The sequence below is a fragment of the Panthera leo genome, chromosome A1 (assembly GCF_018350215.1).
Source record: "Panthera leo isolate Ple1 chromosome A1, P.leo_Ple1_pat1.1, whole genome shotgun sequence".
Classification (NCBI taxonomy): Eukaryota; Metazoa; Chordata; class Mammalia; order Carnivora; family Felidae; genus Panthera; species Panthera leo.
Genome location: NC_056679.1, coordinates 231,784,719 through 231,803,005, shown reverse-complemented (window position 1 = coordinate 231,803,005; position 18,287 = coordinate 231,784,719). Strand labels below are relative to the sequence as shown.

The 18,287-nt window shown below is 47.2% G+C and overlaps 1 protein-coding gene across 5 annotated transcripts in view; it reads right to left on the bottom strand.

The window, feature by feature from the left end:
* The window catches only part of SEMA5A (semaphorin 5A), a 474,080-nt gene that overhangs the window by 99,449 nt on the left and 356,344 nt on the right, over window positions 1–18,287 (bottom strand). For all 5 annotated transcript variants that reach the window (XM_042953245.1, XM_042953272.1, XM_042953279.1 and 2 more), the window contains one exon: window positions 7,857–8,064. In XM_042953245.1, the coding sequence (XP_042809179.1) occupies window positions 7,857–8,064 (208 nt within the window). The remainder of the gene's footprint in view (window positions 1–7,856; window positions 8,065–18,287) is intronic.

The window sequence follows — 18,287 nt, the reverse complement described above, 5'->3', positions numbered from 1 at the left end:
ATTCTGTATCTCCCTGTCTCTCTTCTCCTCCCCTGATTGCACTCTGTCTCTTTCTCTCTGAAAAATAAATAAACATTTTTTTAAAAATTTAAAAAAATTGAATAAGATTGATACACATTTTACAGGGAAGCATTTTGGGAAAATTGACAGTAAAAAAGAAATAGTTGCAAGAGTAGAGGGTATCTGAAATAAGCAAGCCGAAAGTGCTTCTGGAATCTAGCAGTTGTGATCAACTTGGGACATCAGCTGTTTAGAAACTGTGCTCCCCTGGGTTACAATAATACGATCACATTAAAATATTTGACCAAGAAAGAGAAGAAAAAAAATGCACTCATACTCTTATGGTTGTGGAGGCAGCCCACGGCCTCTGCAACCATAAGAGTATGAGTACATCTCTGCAAGACGGCGTTCACCTACGTTCTTTGCTTTTGTGGTGGACCTGAACCAAAATGTGTGTGTATATCATTGCCGAAGGCGGACCTGCCCTAAAGCTAAGGAAACTTAAACTTCTTCACTTCGTGAAATTCCCTAAGGACCTGAGTTCGGTCTTAATCATTCTTCATAATTCGATATCCTTTTCCTTAGTGAGGACCACTACCGACCCATGTAAGCTTCAGACCTCACAAAACTACATTCCTCCTTGATTATTACAGAACAAACCGTAGTATGGTTTATGTTTTGTAAGTTACTAGTCAAGTTACCGTATGCTCTTGTTCTACGTAGCATATCTCGACTGTTCGTTTTCCAACCTGCCTTGGACCTGGGGATGTTAACCTGTGATTTCACTTAAAAAAAAAACAGTGTTTCGGCTCAAGCCCCTCTGATGGGGTGCTCTTCAGAATGATAATTAGATGTTGGCGAATGTACTTCGTCTTTTTCAACTATTTTTTCAAGCTATAACGAAGGCAGACACATACTGCTGTTTTCTTTCTTTCAGTTACTACCATATCACGCATAGATCTTCACAGACATCATTTAATAGCTTCAGAATAACCCATAGCGTGAGGATTGAATAAGTAGATTATAATTTGGTGATTAATTCTGTTAGTATTAGAAAGTTAGGATTGGAACACTGGTTGTCATTCAAAAATAGCTTAAAAAATAATTGGACAGGGAGGGCAGGCTCGAAGATCAGGTCCTAATATAATACAGGATCAGACTTGAACGATAAACTGATCTGGGGACAAAGTCTCAGGTAACACTGAGGCCCTGTGGCTCAAAGCCACAACAGATCTTCGGGAGCTTTTATTTATGCCAGAGTTACTCTTTAGACTCTGAGCCCCATGAGGACAGGGTCAGGGATACTTCTTCATCTGTCATCCCACGCTCAGGGGCTTGCTTGGTGCTTGGCACCTACTGAGATCAATAAATAGACTCTGAACGAATTAATGAAGGAAAGTACAGTCTTTAGAAGCTAATCCGAAGTCAATGCAGACCAAAACTCAAGGCGTTGAGATTTGGAAGATACTAAATTCATTTTGAAGGGAGGATATTTACTTTGTACGATGAGCACATGTCAAAATTCCTCCCGCTTGCTTATGTGATTCACAACTGAACGGCTAAAGTTGTCGGGCTGGGAGCCCTCAGGGGAATCCTGAAATTTCTCTCTATACATTGTGTGTCTCTCACCAAGCAGACGCTGTCTGCAGAAATATTTAATTAATAAAGGTGCCAACATATTAACTCCATGCCTCGAAACTTTGCCCTTCCAAGCAATGAGTGTCCTGCAGTAACCTAATCTCCATACTAATTTTCTTAATGAGTGTTAATTTCTTTAACTAAATGACATTACTACAAACTAGATGAATTAAGAATGGCTGGATACCCATTCACAAATGGAGCCAATCTCTTTCCCAATGCTTCCATCTTTCCCTCCAGTTTTACAAAGCAAAACGTCAAAGGCACCTCTCTTCTGTTTTATATGCAGACTAGGATTCTCCCGGCTTCCACCTTTTCTTTGCTCCCCAGTAAGTTCTTACACTAAAGCAAAAGTGAAACAATAAACACCTAAGGCCCAAGGCTTTCCATCCTTTAGCTAATGTCTTGCGTCACTACACCTTCCCGTAAAAGGAGTTTTAGTGTTTCACAAGAATGTAGGTTTACTTTAGAGATGACGAAGTAAAAGAGGGAGGAGGGGGAGAGGCAGCGTCCATTTGTAAATCGGGTAAGTGTTTACTGAGCCTGTGTTGGGCTGGGCACCATGCTGGAAGCTGCACAGACCCGGAAAGACAATGCCCGGCTTTGGCACCGGGTGTGATGGGCTGAATGAAGCCTGGAGTGCCATGCGGTGCTCAGACGTCTGGTCTCTGTTCTAGCCTTGACGATTCTCACGCTTTTCCCTCTGTGATTCGGACCAGTCCTCATCTATAAAACGTTAACCCTACAACAGGTTGACAAACGTCAACCCTACTTGACAGGTTTGTCTTACCCCACAATTGTGGTGGGTGTCAAATAAAAAAATAAACAATACGTGTCTGAAGAGAAGAAAGTGCCATGTTATCCAGAAAATATTAAGGTATAGAGTTAATTCATGCAATAATTTAGTAAATTTTACAGGTAATTTTATAAACCACAGTATATAATGATTGAAGGTACGTTGATTCATTCAAAAGGCATATATGAGAAAATCCGAAACCAGGAGTCAGCAAGTGATAGCCCATGGGCCAAGTCCAGCCTGGCACCTACAGTTTTCATGAAACACAGTGCAGGGCAACGCTGTGCCCCGGCACCCTGAGGACCTAAGCACAGCTGACCTAACTTTGGCGGGACGCTGAGTGATCGCCCCCATCGTGGCACACGGGAGGATGGGGAGGAGCTGTTACAAGGCCACTTGCCTCTCACTGCCTTCTGTCAGGGAGGCTGTCACGAGACTGCTTCTCATTGTCTCCCAGGTTCTAGTGAGGGTGAAGGCCTCATACCCCCCACCCTCACCCCCACTGAGGTACAGGTACAGGTTCTGAAACCGCTAAGCTGTAGCACGGCTGGTTGCTCTGCAACATGGCGCCCCGCTTCGATGTTGCGTGCCGATCCGTCCCTCTGCTGCGGCACCATCCAGTGGGACAAGGGGCATGGGTAGCTAACACCTTTTCCGCTCTTACTTTCCTTGTAACAGACGGCACCAAAAAGCGAATCCTTCCTTTGCCTGACGAATCCGCTAGCCTTGCTGACACACGGCCACGCTCACGCCGTATGGTCTGTGGCTGCTTCCGTGCTACCAGGGCAGGGTTGAGTAGCTGCAAGAGAGACTGTGCAGCCTGTGAAGCCTAAAGCATCTTCTCTCTGGTTCTTTACAGTTTGCTGCCCCACTGATCGAATGGCTGCACAATCCTTAAACTGACTTTCAAGTCTGAATCAAAGGCCTTCCCATCACAACTCGCCTTTCCTGAGGCTGAAGGGTGTCAATGAGCTGGGCCAAGTGGAAGGCCACAGTATTCCCTGCGGAAGGCTAACGGCCCAGGTCCTGTGATCACCCGTTCCTTCCTGAAGTACTGAGATGCGGACTCCCTCAGCTGTCCGCCACAGTCTGTCCCCCTTCAGGTGGCGGGTCATGACTTTACGCTCGTATTTACATGAGATTAAGGTAGTGCAGGTCTTGGCTGTTCCATCCTTTGTACCCTATAGAGACCTTTCCCGACTTCAAAGACCTCACGCTGCTTTGGGGGGACCTGACCTTGTGCCAAGTGCATAGGACGTGGCCCACGGGATGGCATCGGCTTACCTACCTTCCACTGTCACCCGCAGTACCCACATCCGGGCCCGTCAAGGTCCCCACATTCTTCAAAAGTCAGTCAGTGGTGATTCACTTTAGCAACCACATGCATATATATGGTAAATAAATCCTGGAGTACAAAAGGCTACACAAGAAAAGGAAAAATTTCTCTTGCACTTCACATGCGCAGAGGGAACCACCCTTTCTGATAAGTTGACTGTGTCATTCACATCATTTTCCCATGCTATTCACTAAATGGTTATGCAAAAAAAAAAAAAAAAAAAAAAAAAAAGTTAAAATCAAACAAAATCTTTTCGGTCATTTTTTTGAGGTTGAACTTGACTAAAATGTATTTTTTAAATATTGTTCTACCGAAATAACCTTCCGAGGAAAACAGTGACATCTCGTTAAAAACACAGTGCTGTTTGTTCCAAGTCACAATGGGCGCAGAGCTGGGAACACACGGGCAAATGGGGTGCCTGCGTGGCTCAGTTGGTTGGGCGTTCGACTTCGGCTCCGGTCATGATCTCAACGGCCCGTGAGTTCGAGCCCCACATCGGGCTCTGTGCTAACAGCTCAGAGCCTAGAGCCTGCTTCAGATTCTGTGTCTCCCTCTTTCCCTGCCCTTCCCCTGCTCATGCTCTGTCTCTCTCAGAAATAAATAAATATTAAAAAAATTTTAAAAAAATGAAAAAGGAACACACAGGCAAGCTCTTTTTTCAGCCTCCGCTGAGGCTCTGGGGTCATCTCTAGAAGTGGAGGTGGAAATTCACTGTAGAGAAAGCAAGGGGGTATCAAACTTCTGGGATGCTGGGTGTTGCCTGGTAACAAGTATAATAGACAAGAAAGAATGGGAAGGGGCCAGGGCTAAACTGTCATCAGCGGACACGTCTGAGTTCATGCCCTTCTCATTAGCTCCAGCGCTCAGAGACACACGTGATCGGTGCCATGGCGCAACTGGTTCCCACTGAAATCTGATCCTTGAGCTGAAGTCCTCATTGCCCCAGGGCAGCACAGTGAACCCAAGAGAAAGCCTGAGCCTTCGAGGCCAAGTCCCAGCCCTGAACCTGGGCTTCATATCACACGATGTACGTGGCCTTTGGGCAGGATCCAAAAATCGGAGCCACCGTTTCCTCCACTGAGAAATGGAGATGATGGGTGACTTAACTCTCGGGGTGTAATGGCTAAGAGAAATGATGAGGAGATCTAGGACAGTGCCAACGCGTGGAAGTGTATCAATATCAATTATAAACATTTTAGCAGACGTGAAACTGTGCACTGCCTTTGAAAAATAGACATTAAAAAATTTCTTAATGTGAATATGATTTGGAAGGAGACAGGTAATTTAGTTAAGCTCCGTTTCTCTTGCCAAACACTATAAAACTCATTTATGGAATTGATTTTTCTAATAACAAATGAAATTACTTATATTCTACTATGGAAAATATATTTAACAAAGAAATACTCAATCGTTACTCCATTGGTCGTCTGTTCCTACTCAATGTACTTCTTTGGGCATATGTCTAGAAAATTAAAATTGCTCGTCAAAAAACAAAACAAAACAAAACAAAACAACCTTCCCCCTAATTCACCAAAAAAGAAACTAGTCACGTAGATACTAGTGTCTGAAAAGTGGACAAAAAATGGAGGTTTTCTTGTCTTTCTGTGGGAAGGGGGTGGCAAAGAACACACTGGAAAGAATCCACAGAAACGCTTGGGTTTAAGTCTTCAGATTTTCTTCTCTCAGATGGAATACTTAAGGGTCAATCACAGTCTAACCCATTCTGAGTGTGGGGACACAGAAAAGCACAATCTATCAGTTTAGGATAAAGCTCTAATCTCTCGTGGCTCTTCTCTGAGAGGGTGGACAAGTACACAGCAGGAAGATTCTGCTCTGGATATAACTGTATAATCTTCTCCCAGGAACGTGATGAACACAGACGAGTGGCCTTGTCGAGGGAGCCGGGAACGCCCCCCGGGCTGCTGTGCGCAGTGGTGGCCAGCTCCTTTGGTTTTCTGATTGGGCTCCACAGGCAGCCACGCAGGAGACGAGGTGGGCGTGATGAGGCCTCGCTTCCCTGACTTGATGCAGAACTTAGCTTCCGATGTCGCACTTATACGAGGAGCCGGGCTATTGTAATCCCCACTCGATGAGGCAAAGCACCACGGAAAGGGTGCGGTGCCTCCTGCATCGCAAGCCATGAAGTCTCATTCTGGTCCCCCAAACACCCTACAGACAGCACAGGCCTGTGTCTTCCTGCGTGTTACCCTGTGTCACGCCCACGGAAGGCCGATAGAGCTCAGGGCTTCCTGGTTGGAAGACTGGCACCCTTCCAGGGGCATCCCAAGTTGTGACGTGCCTGTTGGCAAGACGCCAACCCTTCCCGTCACCCACTGACCGTCGGCAACTGGGCAGAATCATTCCTGCGCCAAGTTAGTCTTGCAGGAAACACAAATCAACAAATTTCAAGCAGCCAGTGGTTAACGTTATAAAAAGATAGCTGCTAATAAATATCACTATTTGTTATTATCGCTCACCATAGCATCGTTGTTGGGTAGAAAACCCTTTAATATTATTCCTCAACGCTCTGATACCAAAAGAGGCACCATGTAATATACTTCGTTGTCTAGAATCTTCTAGAAAGGAATCTTGTGGTGACTTTTATTATAACACAAAAACTCTCTTTCTACAAGGGGATACCCACCGTGTATGTTTATTTGTTTAAATTTAAATCCAAGACAGTTAACATACAGTGTAGCAATGGTTTCAGGAACAGAATTTAGTGACTCATCGCTTCTATGGAACACCCAGTGCTCATCCCAACAAGTGCCCTCCTTAACGGCCATCACCCAGCTAGCCCATCCCCCCACCCGCCTCCCCTCCAGCAACCCTCAGTTTGCTCTCTGTATTTAAGAGTCTCTTATGGTTTGTCTCCTTCTGTTTTTATCTTATCCTTCCGTCCCTTCCCCTACGTTCATCTGTTTCGTTTCTCAAATTCCACATAGGAGTGAAACCATACGGTATTTGCCTTTCTCTGACTGACTTATTCCACCCAGAATAATACACTCCAGTTCCATCCATGTTGCCGCAAATGCAAGATTTCATTCTTTTCGATCGCCGAGTAATATCCCGTTGTAATACATATGCCCAATCTTCTTTGTCCATTTTGTAAAGGGCCCTGAATTTTAAATGGTATACATTATACCGTTTAAATCTATAGCAATTTGCCTGTGTTGAATGTGAAAGTGAGGCCCAAGATACTTCAGTGACCAGGTCAAGAAATAGCACAGGCAGCCTGCATTGTGACTCCCGGTCTCTGAGCTCCAAAGCTCATGCCACGGGTCACCTGTTGGGGAGAGAATGACCTGTGTGTGGTACCTGTGAGTGATATACGCAAACAGTCCATTTCTACGCCAGATCTGCCACTACGTGCTACGTTGGGGGACGGAGTTACTGAGATCGCGGATCCCTAAGAACGTATGAGATTGTGATTTCCCCAAGGGCGATCTTTTGTTGCGGGGGCAGAGCAGTTACGCAACACTCCAACATTAAAGTGCTGGTCAAGCGTGTAGTGTGCACAGTACCTGACGGTCTCTTGAGCACTTTTCCAAACTGAGCGTCAAAGGCCACTGTGGTCCCCGTGGGCACCCCATGGCCAATGAGAGTTGAGTAGGAGCAAGGAAAGACGTGACGGCACTCGTGGTCCCCTGCGTCTGCAGGACTTCCTTCTCCTTCCCTCCTCCCAGCCTGTAGGGTCCTGGAGCCTCAGGAGAGAGCCGACACAGGGAGAACGGCCACCGGGGCGGGGTCCCACATCGCTCCTCCTCAGGGGATTAGCTCTGGGCCGACAGGACGCACTTGCTACCGCGCGCTGCCCGCTCCGTACGTATATTACATTACGCGTATCCCGATCAAAGCAAACTTGCACCGGCCCGATGCAGGAACACCAAAGATCTGGGTTATCCCGGGGGAATTTCTCTTAACCCTGGCTGATGCCTACAGGTGTCACCAATCGGCTCTCCGTCCGGAGGCACCAGGGGGTCGTTCTCTGCCCGCAAAGCGGTTTGCACCAGCACCCCGCGTCCTGGGACGGCGCGGGGCTCGCTAGGATGCCGAGGGCCGGGGCCCAGCCCGGGGCTGGCCTACCTGCGGGTTCGGTGGAACTGGCACCTCTTCAGCGGGATCTTGGCCACGTGCTCCTGCAGGCCCACGAACAGGGCGCTGCGGCTGTGGAGGAGCTGCAGGCTCCTGATGGGCTCCCCCCGCCGCTCGGGGAAGAGCTCGATCTCCTCCAGCAGGCAGCTGCCGGCAGCCGGGGCCAGGGGCGCCCGCACTTTCTTTATGGTGCCGTAACCTGTGAGGGCAACAGGGAAGGAGGCAAAGGGACAGCAGGTCAGCGGGCCTCGCCGGCCACCCAGCAGCGAAGCCGCCACGCGTCTCCAGCCCGGCCGCTCGCACGGCGTTCGAAAGCGCTGACGGGCGCGCTCGGTCCGGCCCGCATCTGACTCCGGCTCAGGGCCTGATCTCCCAGTTCACGGGTTCGAGCCCCGGGCCGGGCGCTGTGCCGACAGCTCAGAGCCCGGAGCCCGCTGCGTGGATTCTGTGTCTCCCTCTCTCTCTGCCCCTCCCCTGCTCCTGCTCTGTCTCATTCTCTGTCTCTGTCTCTCTCTCTGCCAAAAGTAAATAAAACATTAAAAACTTTTTAAAACAATGCTGACACCCGAATCCCACCCCGGACCTCTTCAATCGCCAGTGCCGGGTGCGGGGCAGGCACGCCGGCTGTGCCCCGGCTCTCAGCTACCGGGCAGCCAGCGGTGACGACCGCTCAGCCCCCTCAGCCTCGTCCACGTCCAAGTCCAGACACCCAGCGTGCAGTACAGCTACCTGTGGCTCCCAGTCGCCAGCTCTGCTCCGTCCCGTGGAAACCGTCAGGTGAGAGGAATCCTCAGGAGACTATCTCGGATTCCTAGTGTCCGAAAGAGGTGCTGACCTGCACCCCCTCCGCGCCCCCCACCCCCACCCCTGCAGGGCAGACACAACACACCCAGGGCAACAGCAAAGGATACCTCCTCTCCTTCCTGCCTGGGAAGTGCATCCTTCTCTGTCTCTCTTCCTCCTCTACCCGGAACACCTGCTTCCTCTTTCCGTCTAAAGCGTGCCCTTTGGGATGCCCTTCTCTGTCTCGCAGTCCCGAATTCTCCTCTCCTGGACAGTGGAACGTCTGTTTCTGGCCCGGTCTCTTCCCCACCCCAGGTTTTCCGGTCACTGCGTGTTTGTGCTCACCTACACCTAAGCGTGGCTGTAAGCACTGCCTGTGAATCAGGCATCTCCCCAGACCGGCTGCAAAGAGCACAGAGAGGAGGCCTCTTAGCCGGCGAGAGTCACAGCACGGCCAATAGCACGCATCAGGACACAGACCTGATATGTGTGCTAATGTCCCCGGCGTGCTTTGGCGAAGGCCCTGGTGCCAGCCTGCAAATCAGGGGGCGAGACAGCAAACCCACTAGAAGTACTCCCTAAAGCCATCATTAAGCTCCTCAAATCAACCCATCAGCATCCTGAGTCTCAAAACATTATAATTATCACCCTGAAAATACAGAAAATGAGGCTAAGAAGTTATTCCAAAACCAGGATTAAATCTTCGGCTTTGAGGCTTCCTATCAATCCATGAATCTCAAGAACAATTTGGACAGGAATATTTTCAGGTTTCCATTCCTATGGAAGTGCTCAGAGACTCAGAATATTTCTTTTAAAGAGAAAAGATATGCACAGACATATGTTACCCTGAATTTATTTTTAAAAGTCTATCTGAAACATCTCCAGTGAATACTTACTGATTACGAACTGACTTCATAATAACATATGCAGCCTTAGTAAACCAGGGCTTAATTTTATTTTGAGCTATCTGGATAAATGTGTTACTTCCGAAAAAGTTCAAGCATAAATGGAATTACGCTATACGTTGGGAAGATGAAAAACACAGTGCCTGTTTTTGAGGGAAGAGAGAGAGAGAGAGAGAGGGCACAAGCCTACACAACAGGGCCACAGACATTCTAACGAAGGAACATCTCACAGACTTAAGTGTGCAAGAAAACTTGTATGTCTTTACTGCAAAAGTCAACCTAATTTGGACCCGGTGACCGCAGTCCCCAGATGGTGGGAAATTCAACGTCAGTGACTCTGGGGTCTTCCTGGCCCACATAGAGAAAAGCGTCAACAACCATGCACAGCACCGAGGCACGGTGGGGACAGGATGGGAGCTTCAGGGAAGGTGACTTCAGTACAGAGATGTCTCAGCCACAATACCCTGAGAGGAAGTCCTCACCAGCAGATGGAAGTGCCAGCCTTCCCGTGGAGCAGTGACAGGCACGAGCCATCCTTTGGGACGTCATGACAACAGAAGATATCGTCCGAGCCAGAGGCCAGGAGGGGGTGCCAGGGACTGCCACCCCCCAGCGGGCAGCAAGGCGGGTAGGAGGGCTTAAGTGAGAGACCCTTGGGATGGAACAAGAATAGTTTATAGCAATGGAGGGAGGGGGTGGGGGTGGGGAGGGGGCAAAGGAGATGGGAGTCCAGCAGAAAAATCACCATCTTTGGACCGTTGTCACAGTATAGTCACGGGAAATGTGGATTACAGAACAAAAATGCTATTCAACAGTTGAACAAAGGCTCCTGCTGTTTATTATTTCTGCTGTTGATAGATTGCTAGTCTGAGAAACCCACCCAAAAGAATAATAGTTCAAATGTCAACATGCTCACATGCATGCTGAGTTTTTTTTAAATTTTTTAAATGTTTTTATTTATTTTGAGAGAGAGAGAAAGAGAGAAAGTAGGGGAGGGACAGAGATAGAGAGGGACAGAGGGTCTGAAGCCAGCTCTGTGCTGACAGCAGACAGCCCGATGCGGGGATGCGGGGCTTGAACTCACAAACCGTGAGATCGTGACCTGAGCTGAAGCTGGACGCTTAACCCACGGAGCCACGCTGGCACCCCAGGAACCCCTGCTTCTGTGAAGCTCTTCCTTCCCTGGCCTGCGCCTTGTTCTCGCTCCGGGCTCACACACCTGTTACCTTGGTGCGGAACGCCTTCCTAACCCAGAACACTCACCGTCCTCTCCTACGTCTGGAGGGAGCATCAGGACGCGTGTGCGTGTGCCTTGGATGCTCTGCACAAGGGGCCACCAGGGCAGTGAGTCGCCGTGGGCCGTGCATGGCCTGAGCCCTCGTCTCGGGCTCCCTCGCACCTCCACCTCTCCGCGCCCGAGTCACGGGGGGCACCTGGGGCTCTGGGGGCCCAGGAGCACCCCAGCCCCACACATACAGGTTCTCCGCTTAACATGGCTTCCCGGCTGGCTTCCTCTTTGTGTCTTTGCTCAGAAAGCTGGGAGTCTTCTCTCTCCCCTCCACACACAGCCAGGCAGACCCCTCCTCCTGGGGTGTCTAGGAGGCCCGGGTCAGGGCGTTCTGTCACCATTCGTCTTTCTGCCTGTTTTTCTCTGCCCATCCCCTCCCCCTACCAGGGGAAGCCCTCTCTTGGGGGCACGATCGGATCTCGTTCTTCCCATCTTCAAGGCCACGTTCTTTTCTTTTCCTTTTTTAAATGAACGGCTGAATATCATCGTGTGCCGAAACATTTTTATGGGGACGGAGAACACACTGTGTAAGTCTAAGGTGTACACATGCTGATTTGAGGCACTTCTATAATCATGTTACGGGGCAACATGATTACCCCGTAGCACAGCGTCCCCTAACACCTCTATCATGACACGTGATGTCATCCCAAACAGATACGTTTCGAAATACGAAATGACCCTGGAATTCCGAGGAATCTGTCTCTCCTTCGAGCACATTAGAACAAAGAAAAAGAAAACCTGGGTCATCCTGCATCCCAGAAAAGAGAAGGGACGGGCCGAAGGAGCGACGTCTCTAAATCCCACGACACTGATGTGACCCCGCTAGTTTCGGCAGATTTAATCAGGAGCTGCCACTGGAGTGGTGGGCGGCGAACAGACCCTCGACGCCGCCTCACGGTCCAGACGAATGTTCTCTCCCAGTTACTGGACACACTGGCCGAAGCACGGGTACAAGGATGTGGCAAAGCCATTGGTCTCTGTCCGAGGCAGAAAGGCAGAGCCTGGCCCATGAGAGAGACCACTGGGCAAACAACTATTTTGTTCAAAAAACAGGAAGACCCTGGTCGGTCCCAGAGAGCGCTTAATTTTTTGTTGCTGTTTCTGCTTTACAACATTTATTACGGTGTACTGACTCATCTCCTTGTTTTGTGGGTTTGTATGCTTGACCTTGAGCACCACGGGGAGAAGATACTATGTCAGTTCTGTCCTCTGACGTGTGCAAAGTGGCCATGGATATGGCCTGTGCAGAAGAATAAACACACACCAGGCGAGAGGCCCACTGATGGGTGAGGGACAGAATGGGAGAAAGAAGGGATGAGAATGTCATCATCCGTGCATCTGCTGGAAAAAATCCTGATTAATATTTTTTCCATTGTGGCCGTTAATGAGAGTTATGTTATCAGTCAGGGTGAAGGGCAAACAAGAAACATTATTTCCCCAACAGGCATAGATTTTAGCTGAAAGTGTCATAAACTAAATGGGAATGAAGAAAACCATTTTAATTGGTTTCATCTGATAAAATATTAACTCTGAAGATTTGCCATTAAAACTAAAACCACATATACCTTCGACACACTGAAAATTCAATACGCTACTCAAAGTGAGTTACGGGAGGGGGGGACAAAAACAAACAAACAAACAAACAAACAAACAAAACAGATGCCAGTGTCAAAAGTTCAGAAATAACAGAAGTAAAACCAATGACTCACCGAAGTAGAAATCAGTAAAAATTTACTGTGCACACACCAAAAGGACAGTGTGCAAACCAGGGCACTCGGACCATTACACGGTCTTGTTATAAAGCAGCTTATGTAGTGGGAAGGTAGTGACTTTCTTCTTCACAGTGATTGGTTATTACATTAGAATTTTCTTAAATAATAAGCCATTAGTTAGCAGTCACCTTATATCAACCTCGGGAAACAGTTCAAGTTTCCTTAGGATTTTCAGAGGCGTAAGCAAGAAGTGACCCAGGTCAAGTTAGCCTTGCAAAACAAGCAAATTAAGTTTTGTTTGTATGACTGAACTGGTTTTGTCTGCTTGGGGACTTTTCAAGATTAGTTTCCATTTGTCTTTTATTTTAACACAAGAAATACATACAACTTTCTCGATCATTCTTGGAAATTCAACAATCAGCAAGAAAAGAAAAATCTGGCACTTTCAGCCAGCTGTGGCTCAGGTCCCCAGGGAGCTAACAGCATATGCGCGCGCGCACACACACACACACACACACACACACACACACACACACGACTGGCACTGACTTGCCACAAACTCTCCTAATAGCTGCTTCTTCTGGCAAGTGTCAGCTACTCATTCTGTCATGGACCCCAATTTGAAAGTCACAGTTTTGTAGTTTACTCTCAAATGGAAAACTGTGCACACAGTGAGAGACAGAGCTCCTGCAGGATTTTGAAGGTCGGATCAAAGCTGATAGTATGGCTGTTATTTGCAAGACATGAATAGTCGTAATCACATGAAAATTTCATTAAACGTGGCACCAAGTAACTTACATTTGCCTCCTTTCAGCACAACAGACAGCATGCGTACACCCTAGGGGGTTACCAGATTAAATAAAGGATGCCCACTTAAATTTAAAGTTTAGATAAACCGTGAATAATTTTTTTTTCGTATTAGTATGTCCTCTTCAATAGTATTCATACTTTACCTGAAATTGAAATTTAAGTGGGCATCCTGTGTTTTCATTTGCTAACTCTGGCAACCCTGTTACACCCACATTTCGTCTGATCATCTCAGCAAGATAGTTAAGACGTAGCTGATACACGTGACTCCTGAATAGCACAGGTTTGAACTGACTAGGTTTACTTGCGTGTGGATTTCTTCCAGTAAATAACAGTACGATGAATATAATAAATATTGTATTTTCTCTTCCTTATGATACTTTTTAAAGTTTATTTTGAGAGAGAGAGAGAGAGACAGAGAGAGAGAGGGAAAGCAATAGCAGGTGGGAGAAGCAGAGAAGGAGAGAGAGAGAATCCCAAGCAGGCTCCACACTGTCCACATGGAGCCCGATGCGGGGCTTAAACTCACAGACTGCGAGATCATGACCAGAGCCGAAATCAAGAGTTTGCCACTTAGCCGACTGAGGCCCCTAGGGACCGCCCTTATGGTTTTTCATAGTAACATGTTCTTTCTTCTGGCTTCCCATATTGTAAGAATAAAACATACATTACATATAACATACAGAATATGTGTTAAGGACTGTTTATGTCATCGGTAAGGTTTCCAGTCAGTGGCAGGTCAGAAGTAGTTAACTTTTTGGGAAGTCAAAGTCACACTAGGCTTTTGAATGTGCAGGGTGTGGGCGCCCCCAGCCCCCTGTTATTCAAGGATCCAGCATATACGCGCGATTATTCTTACTTTCTAGATGAGAAAATGGGAGTTTCAGAGAGGAGAAGAATTAGTATGTATTTTTGATAAGCTGTATTTTCCAAGTCCTCTAAGGGATTCAGACATGAAGTAAGCTTTCACTTCAGTGCTGATGAATGAGATCAAAGATGGCAACAAATAATTCCAAAGTAAACATTAATTAAAAAGCTACTGCTAAAGAAGCAGTGTCATGCAGAAGAAGATGGCCATTGAGGAGGGCACTTGTTGGGATGAGCACTGGGTGTAGTATGTAAGCAATGAATCACAGGACTCTCCCCAAAACCAAGGGCATGCTGTATACGCTGTATGTGAGCCAACAATAAATCATATTAAAGGAAGAAGAAGAAGAAGAAGAAGAAGAAGGAGGAGGAGGAGGAGGAGGAGGAAGAGGAGGAGAAGGTAGTTTTACGTAGATTGTCTGCCTTCTCTTTTTATTCCATGACCTTGTCTGCAAGTCATAGGATCCTGACCAGTTGGGAGGTAACAAGAAGAGAGGCAACATTCTGATCCCATGGGAGCTGCTGCCTGATGCCCACTGGGGGGACACGCACAGGTGGCAGCTGCTTCAGAAGGCACGTGTTCCCCTGGGCACCAGGACCACCACGCCAACCTCCCATATGCACATGCTGACGTGGGTGCAGGGGAGCAAAAACAATGACTGACATGCCCAACCCTTTACGCGCCATCTGTCTAGGGAGGCATGCGGAGCCAAATTCAAGTACGTGCCTACAGATGAGCAGAAGCTGTAGATACACTTAAAAGGTGGTATTTCTGGCAACACGAGAAAGGGAAAACTACCCCAAGAAACAAGGACCACGCAAGGTACTGTCACCAGACCAGACCTCGCACAAACAAAGGGCTTCGCTGACATGCTTGCCAGAGGTAACGATAACGCTCCAGGGTATAAATCATCAGAATGTGCATCCAAACAATCCCTAATATTGATTCTTGCCGGTGACTAATGAAGCCACGGAAGACCAGAAGTGAGTCTGGTGGCGGGTAGAAAATGCAGGGGTGAAATTGGATTACTGTAATAACAGAGATATTCATTTCGACCTCCATATTCTGGGCCATTAGGAAAATGACCAAAGGAAAAAGCAAAGATTGTAAATAAAATGGCTTGGTGAGGTAAAGTTGGAACATCATCACAGGAAGGAATAATAAATTCAATTTTAAAATGAACGAGGGATTGCTGGGAGAAAATATTTATGCAATACTTATCAAAAAACAGGAGTGTAACTTGAAAAAGATATAAAGAAATTGCCCCAAAGAATAACAGGCACAAGAGGTGATCCATGAGGGGCATCTGGGCGGCTCCGTCGGTTAAGCGCCCGGCTCTGGATTTCGGCTCAGGTCATGATCTCATGGTTAGGGAGTTCGAGTCCCATGTCAGCCTCTGTGCTGAGAGCCCAGAGGCTGCTTGGGATTCTCTCTCCTTCTCTCTCTACCACTGCCCCACTTTCATGCATGCGCTCTCTCTCTCTCTCTCTCTCTCTCTCTCTCTCTGTCTCTCTCCCTCCCTATCTCTCTCAAACTAAATAAATAAACTTAAAAAAAAAAAAGAAATGATCCATGAAAGCCTGAATCTCGCTCCCTCAGCCTTCACCCCACAGGAACTGGGGTGGGTGCTCTACAGCAAACCAGCTATGGAGCAGTCCACGGGAAAAGTAAATGAAACAAGAACAAAAACAAACAAGAACAAATGTGTGTGTGTGTGTGTGTGTGTGTGTGTGTGTGTGTGTGTTTTAAGCAGGAAATAAACAAGTATTTTGGTTTCAAAGAAAAAAATATATATCCTTAGAGTGGAGTGTGGCAGTAAAGGAAGTTTCCAGGACAAATTCCTAGCGCATTTCCTGGGGACAAGATGACCTATTCATGGGACCTGGGGAGGCAGCCGAAATGATTTCAATCCCCAAAACCTTCCAACACTGACGCCTGCGAGTGGGAGCTGACAGAGTTTGTCTGGACCAACGCCCTCCAATGGCAATATATTACAGTCCACATAAGTACTTTGAAGTTTTTCTGGTATCTACCTAAAAAAAGGAAAACCGACAGGAAAACAGATGAATGAATTTTTATTACTTATTTGTATTTAACCCAATGTATCCAAATTATGATAGTATATAAAATTATAATATGTAATTAACATATTATTGAGATATTTTGCATTAAAACTTTTTTAATGTTTATTTTTGAGAGAGAGAGAGAGAGAGAGAGCACGAGTGAGGTGGGTGGGGGGGGTGCTGGTGCAGAGTGAGAGGGAGACACAGAATCCAAAGCAGGCTCCAGCCCCTGAGCTGTCAGCACAGAGCCCGATATGGGGCTCGAACTCGTGAACTGTGATTATCATGACCTGAGCTGAAGTCGGACGCCCGACCAACTGAGCCACTCCGGCGCCCTATTTTGCAATTTTTTATACTAAGTCTTCAAAATCCAAGTTCAACTGGGACCAGTCACCGTTCAGGTGCCCGGTAGCCATTTGGCACTGTAGCTATAGCCTTGGGCAGCCTGGGGATGCACAAGGCTCTCCTGGTGCTGTCCTGGAGAGCCAGGTGTCTGCCTGCCCCCCCAAGATAGTCAGTAAGTTCATGAGGGTTCACTTCATCCACAGTATGACAAGCTCTGTTGGGCTGCATTATACACTTTGAATCTTGCCATATGATTTCCCTTGAATAAAGGGTTCCCATCCACAGATATCTAAAAAAATCCCTGCACTGGAGCAATCGTTTCCTATTGTGGTAAGATAACCCAGGTCCCTAAAGGTTAACTAATGGCTCTGGGACTAAACCTGGCCCTTAACTCCTCATCTCCCCATTTGGCATCGCTCAGCTGACAACTTACCACAGGCAAGTGACAGATGTCCTGTGAGAGAGTATGCAATCACTGTCGGGTCAGGTCGGAAACCTATGGATTGCCACAAAGCAATCAAACCATTAGGGAAGGTTCTCCCTGCTCTTCGTTTGCTTGGTAGGGTTTTCCTTTCAACTAGGGGTCAAGCTCGTCCCTGTTCTTCTTTGGAGTGTAGTCTCTGTATCACTCTTCTGAGAAAATGAAGGACCCTGAGGACCTTCCAAACAGAAAGAGTATGGGTGACATCATCTTTTAGGATCTGCAATTCGAATAATCAATGTTACAGCTAATGCACAGAGGAAAAAAAGAAACTAACCAAACTTAAACTAGCAAGGAATGAGAAGCACAAGTGTACAGCTTCATGTGTAAATAGGGAAACGCTGGCCACCTTCACTTTCCTAATTCGGTCCATTTTCTGAATCCACATGGATTCAGACAAGTCCGTGTGGGAGAACGCGAGAGACCCCATTGATAGGGCCACCTCTCATTGCAATTGGCCTTCTACCATCATGTTTTCCGAATTAAAATTCCAAATGGTCACAGGATGTTAGAGATGGAAGGAACCTACAACAACACTGCGAATTTTGCAGGCGAGGAAATCAAAGCCCAGACAGGCTAAGTGAGTGCCAAAGTTCACTCTTGGGCCAGAGTTTAGAGCCTCTTCATACCAATCAAGTGCTGGTTAGTTTTGTCCTAAAAGTGTGGAAGGGATAATATGCAATGGCTGTAACGGTGCATCAGTATCAGCATGGCTGATGAGCTCCTAAAAGATCAGGGGGGCTGATAAGCGGTGTGTGAAGCGAGAGCAGTTAATCAAGACAAAGATTAAGCTATGATTTAGGGGTCTGTGCTTATCTTATCCTAGAATTCAGTCCACAGATAACTGATGTATAAGTGGTGCCAACCCCGGAACTGATCTGACTTCTCCATCAGGCTTTGGGCTCTCACTTCCAAGAGCTCAGGACACAAACAAGAGAATAATCTGACGAAAAGGGTTATCTTCAAAAAAGGGGGGTGCTTAAGGTGACAAGAGATATTTAAGCCAAAAAAATCTCACAGTAAAAATAAGACCCTGAAACCACTGTTTGCTGTAGGTCACGTTCACTCTGTGCAGTGTAAGCCCTACTACACATCACTCAGCTACGCTGGTTGAAAATTGGTCATATTTTTAACTTTGGGGGAAAATAACGGACGTTTTTGTAATTGTCA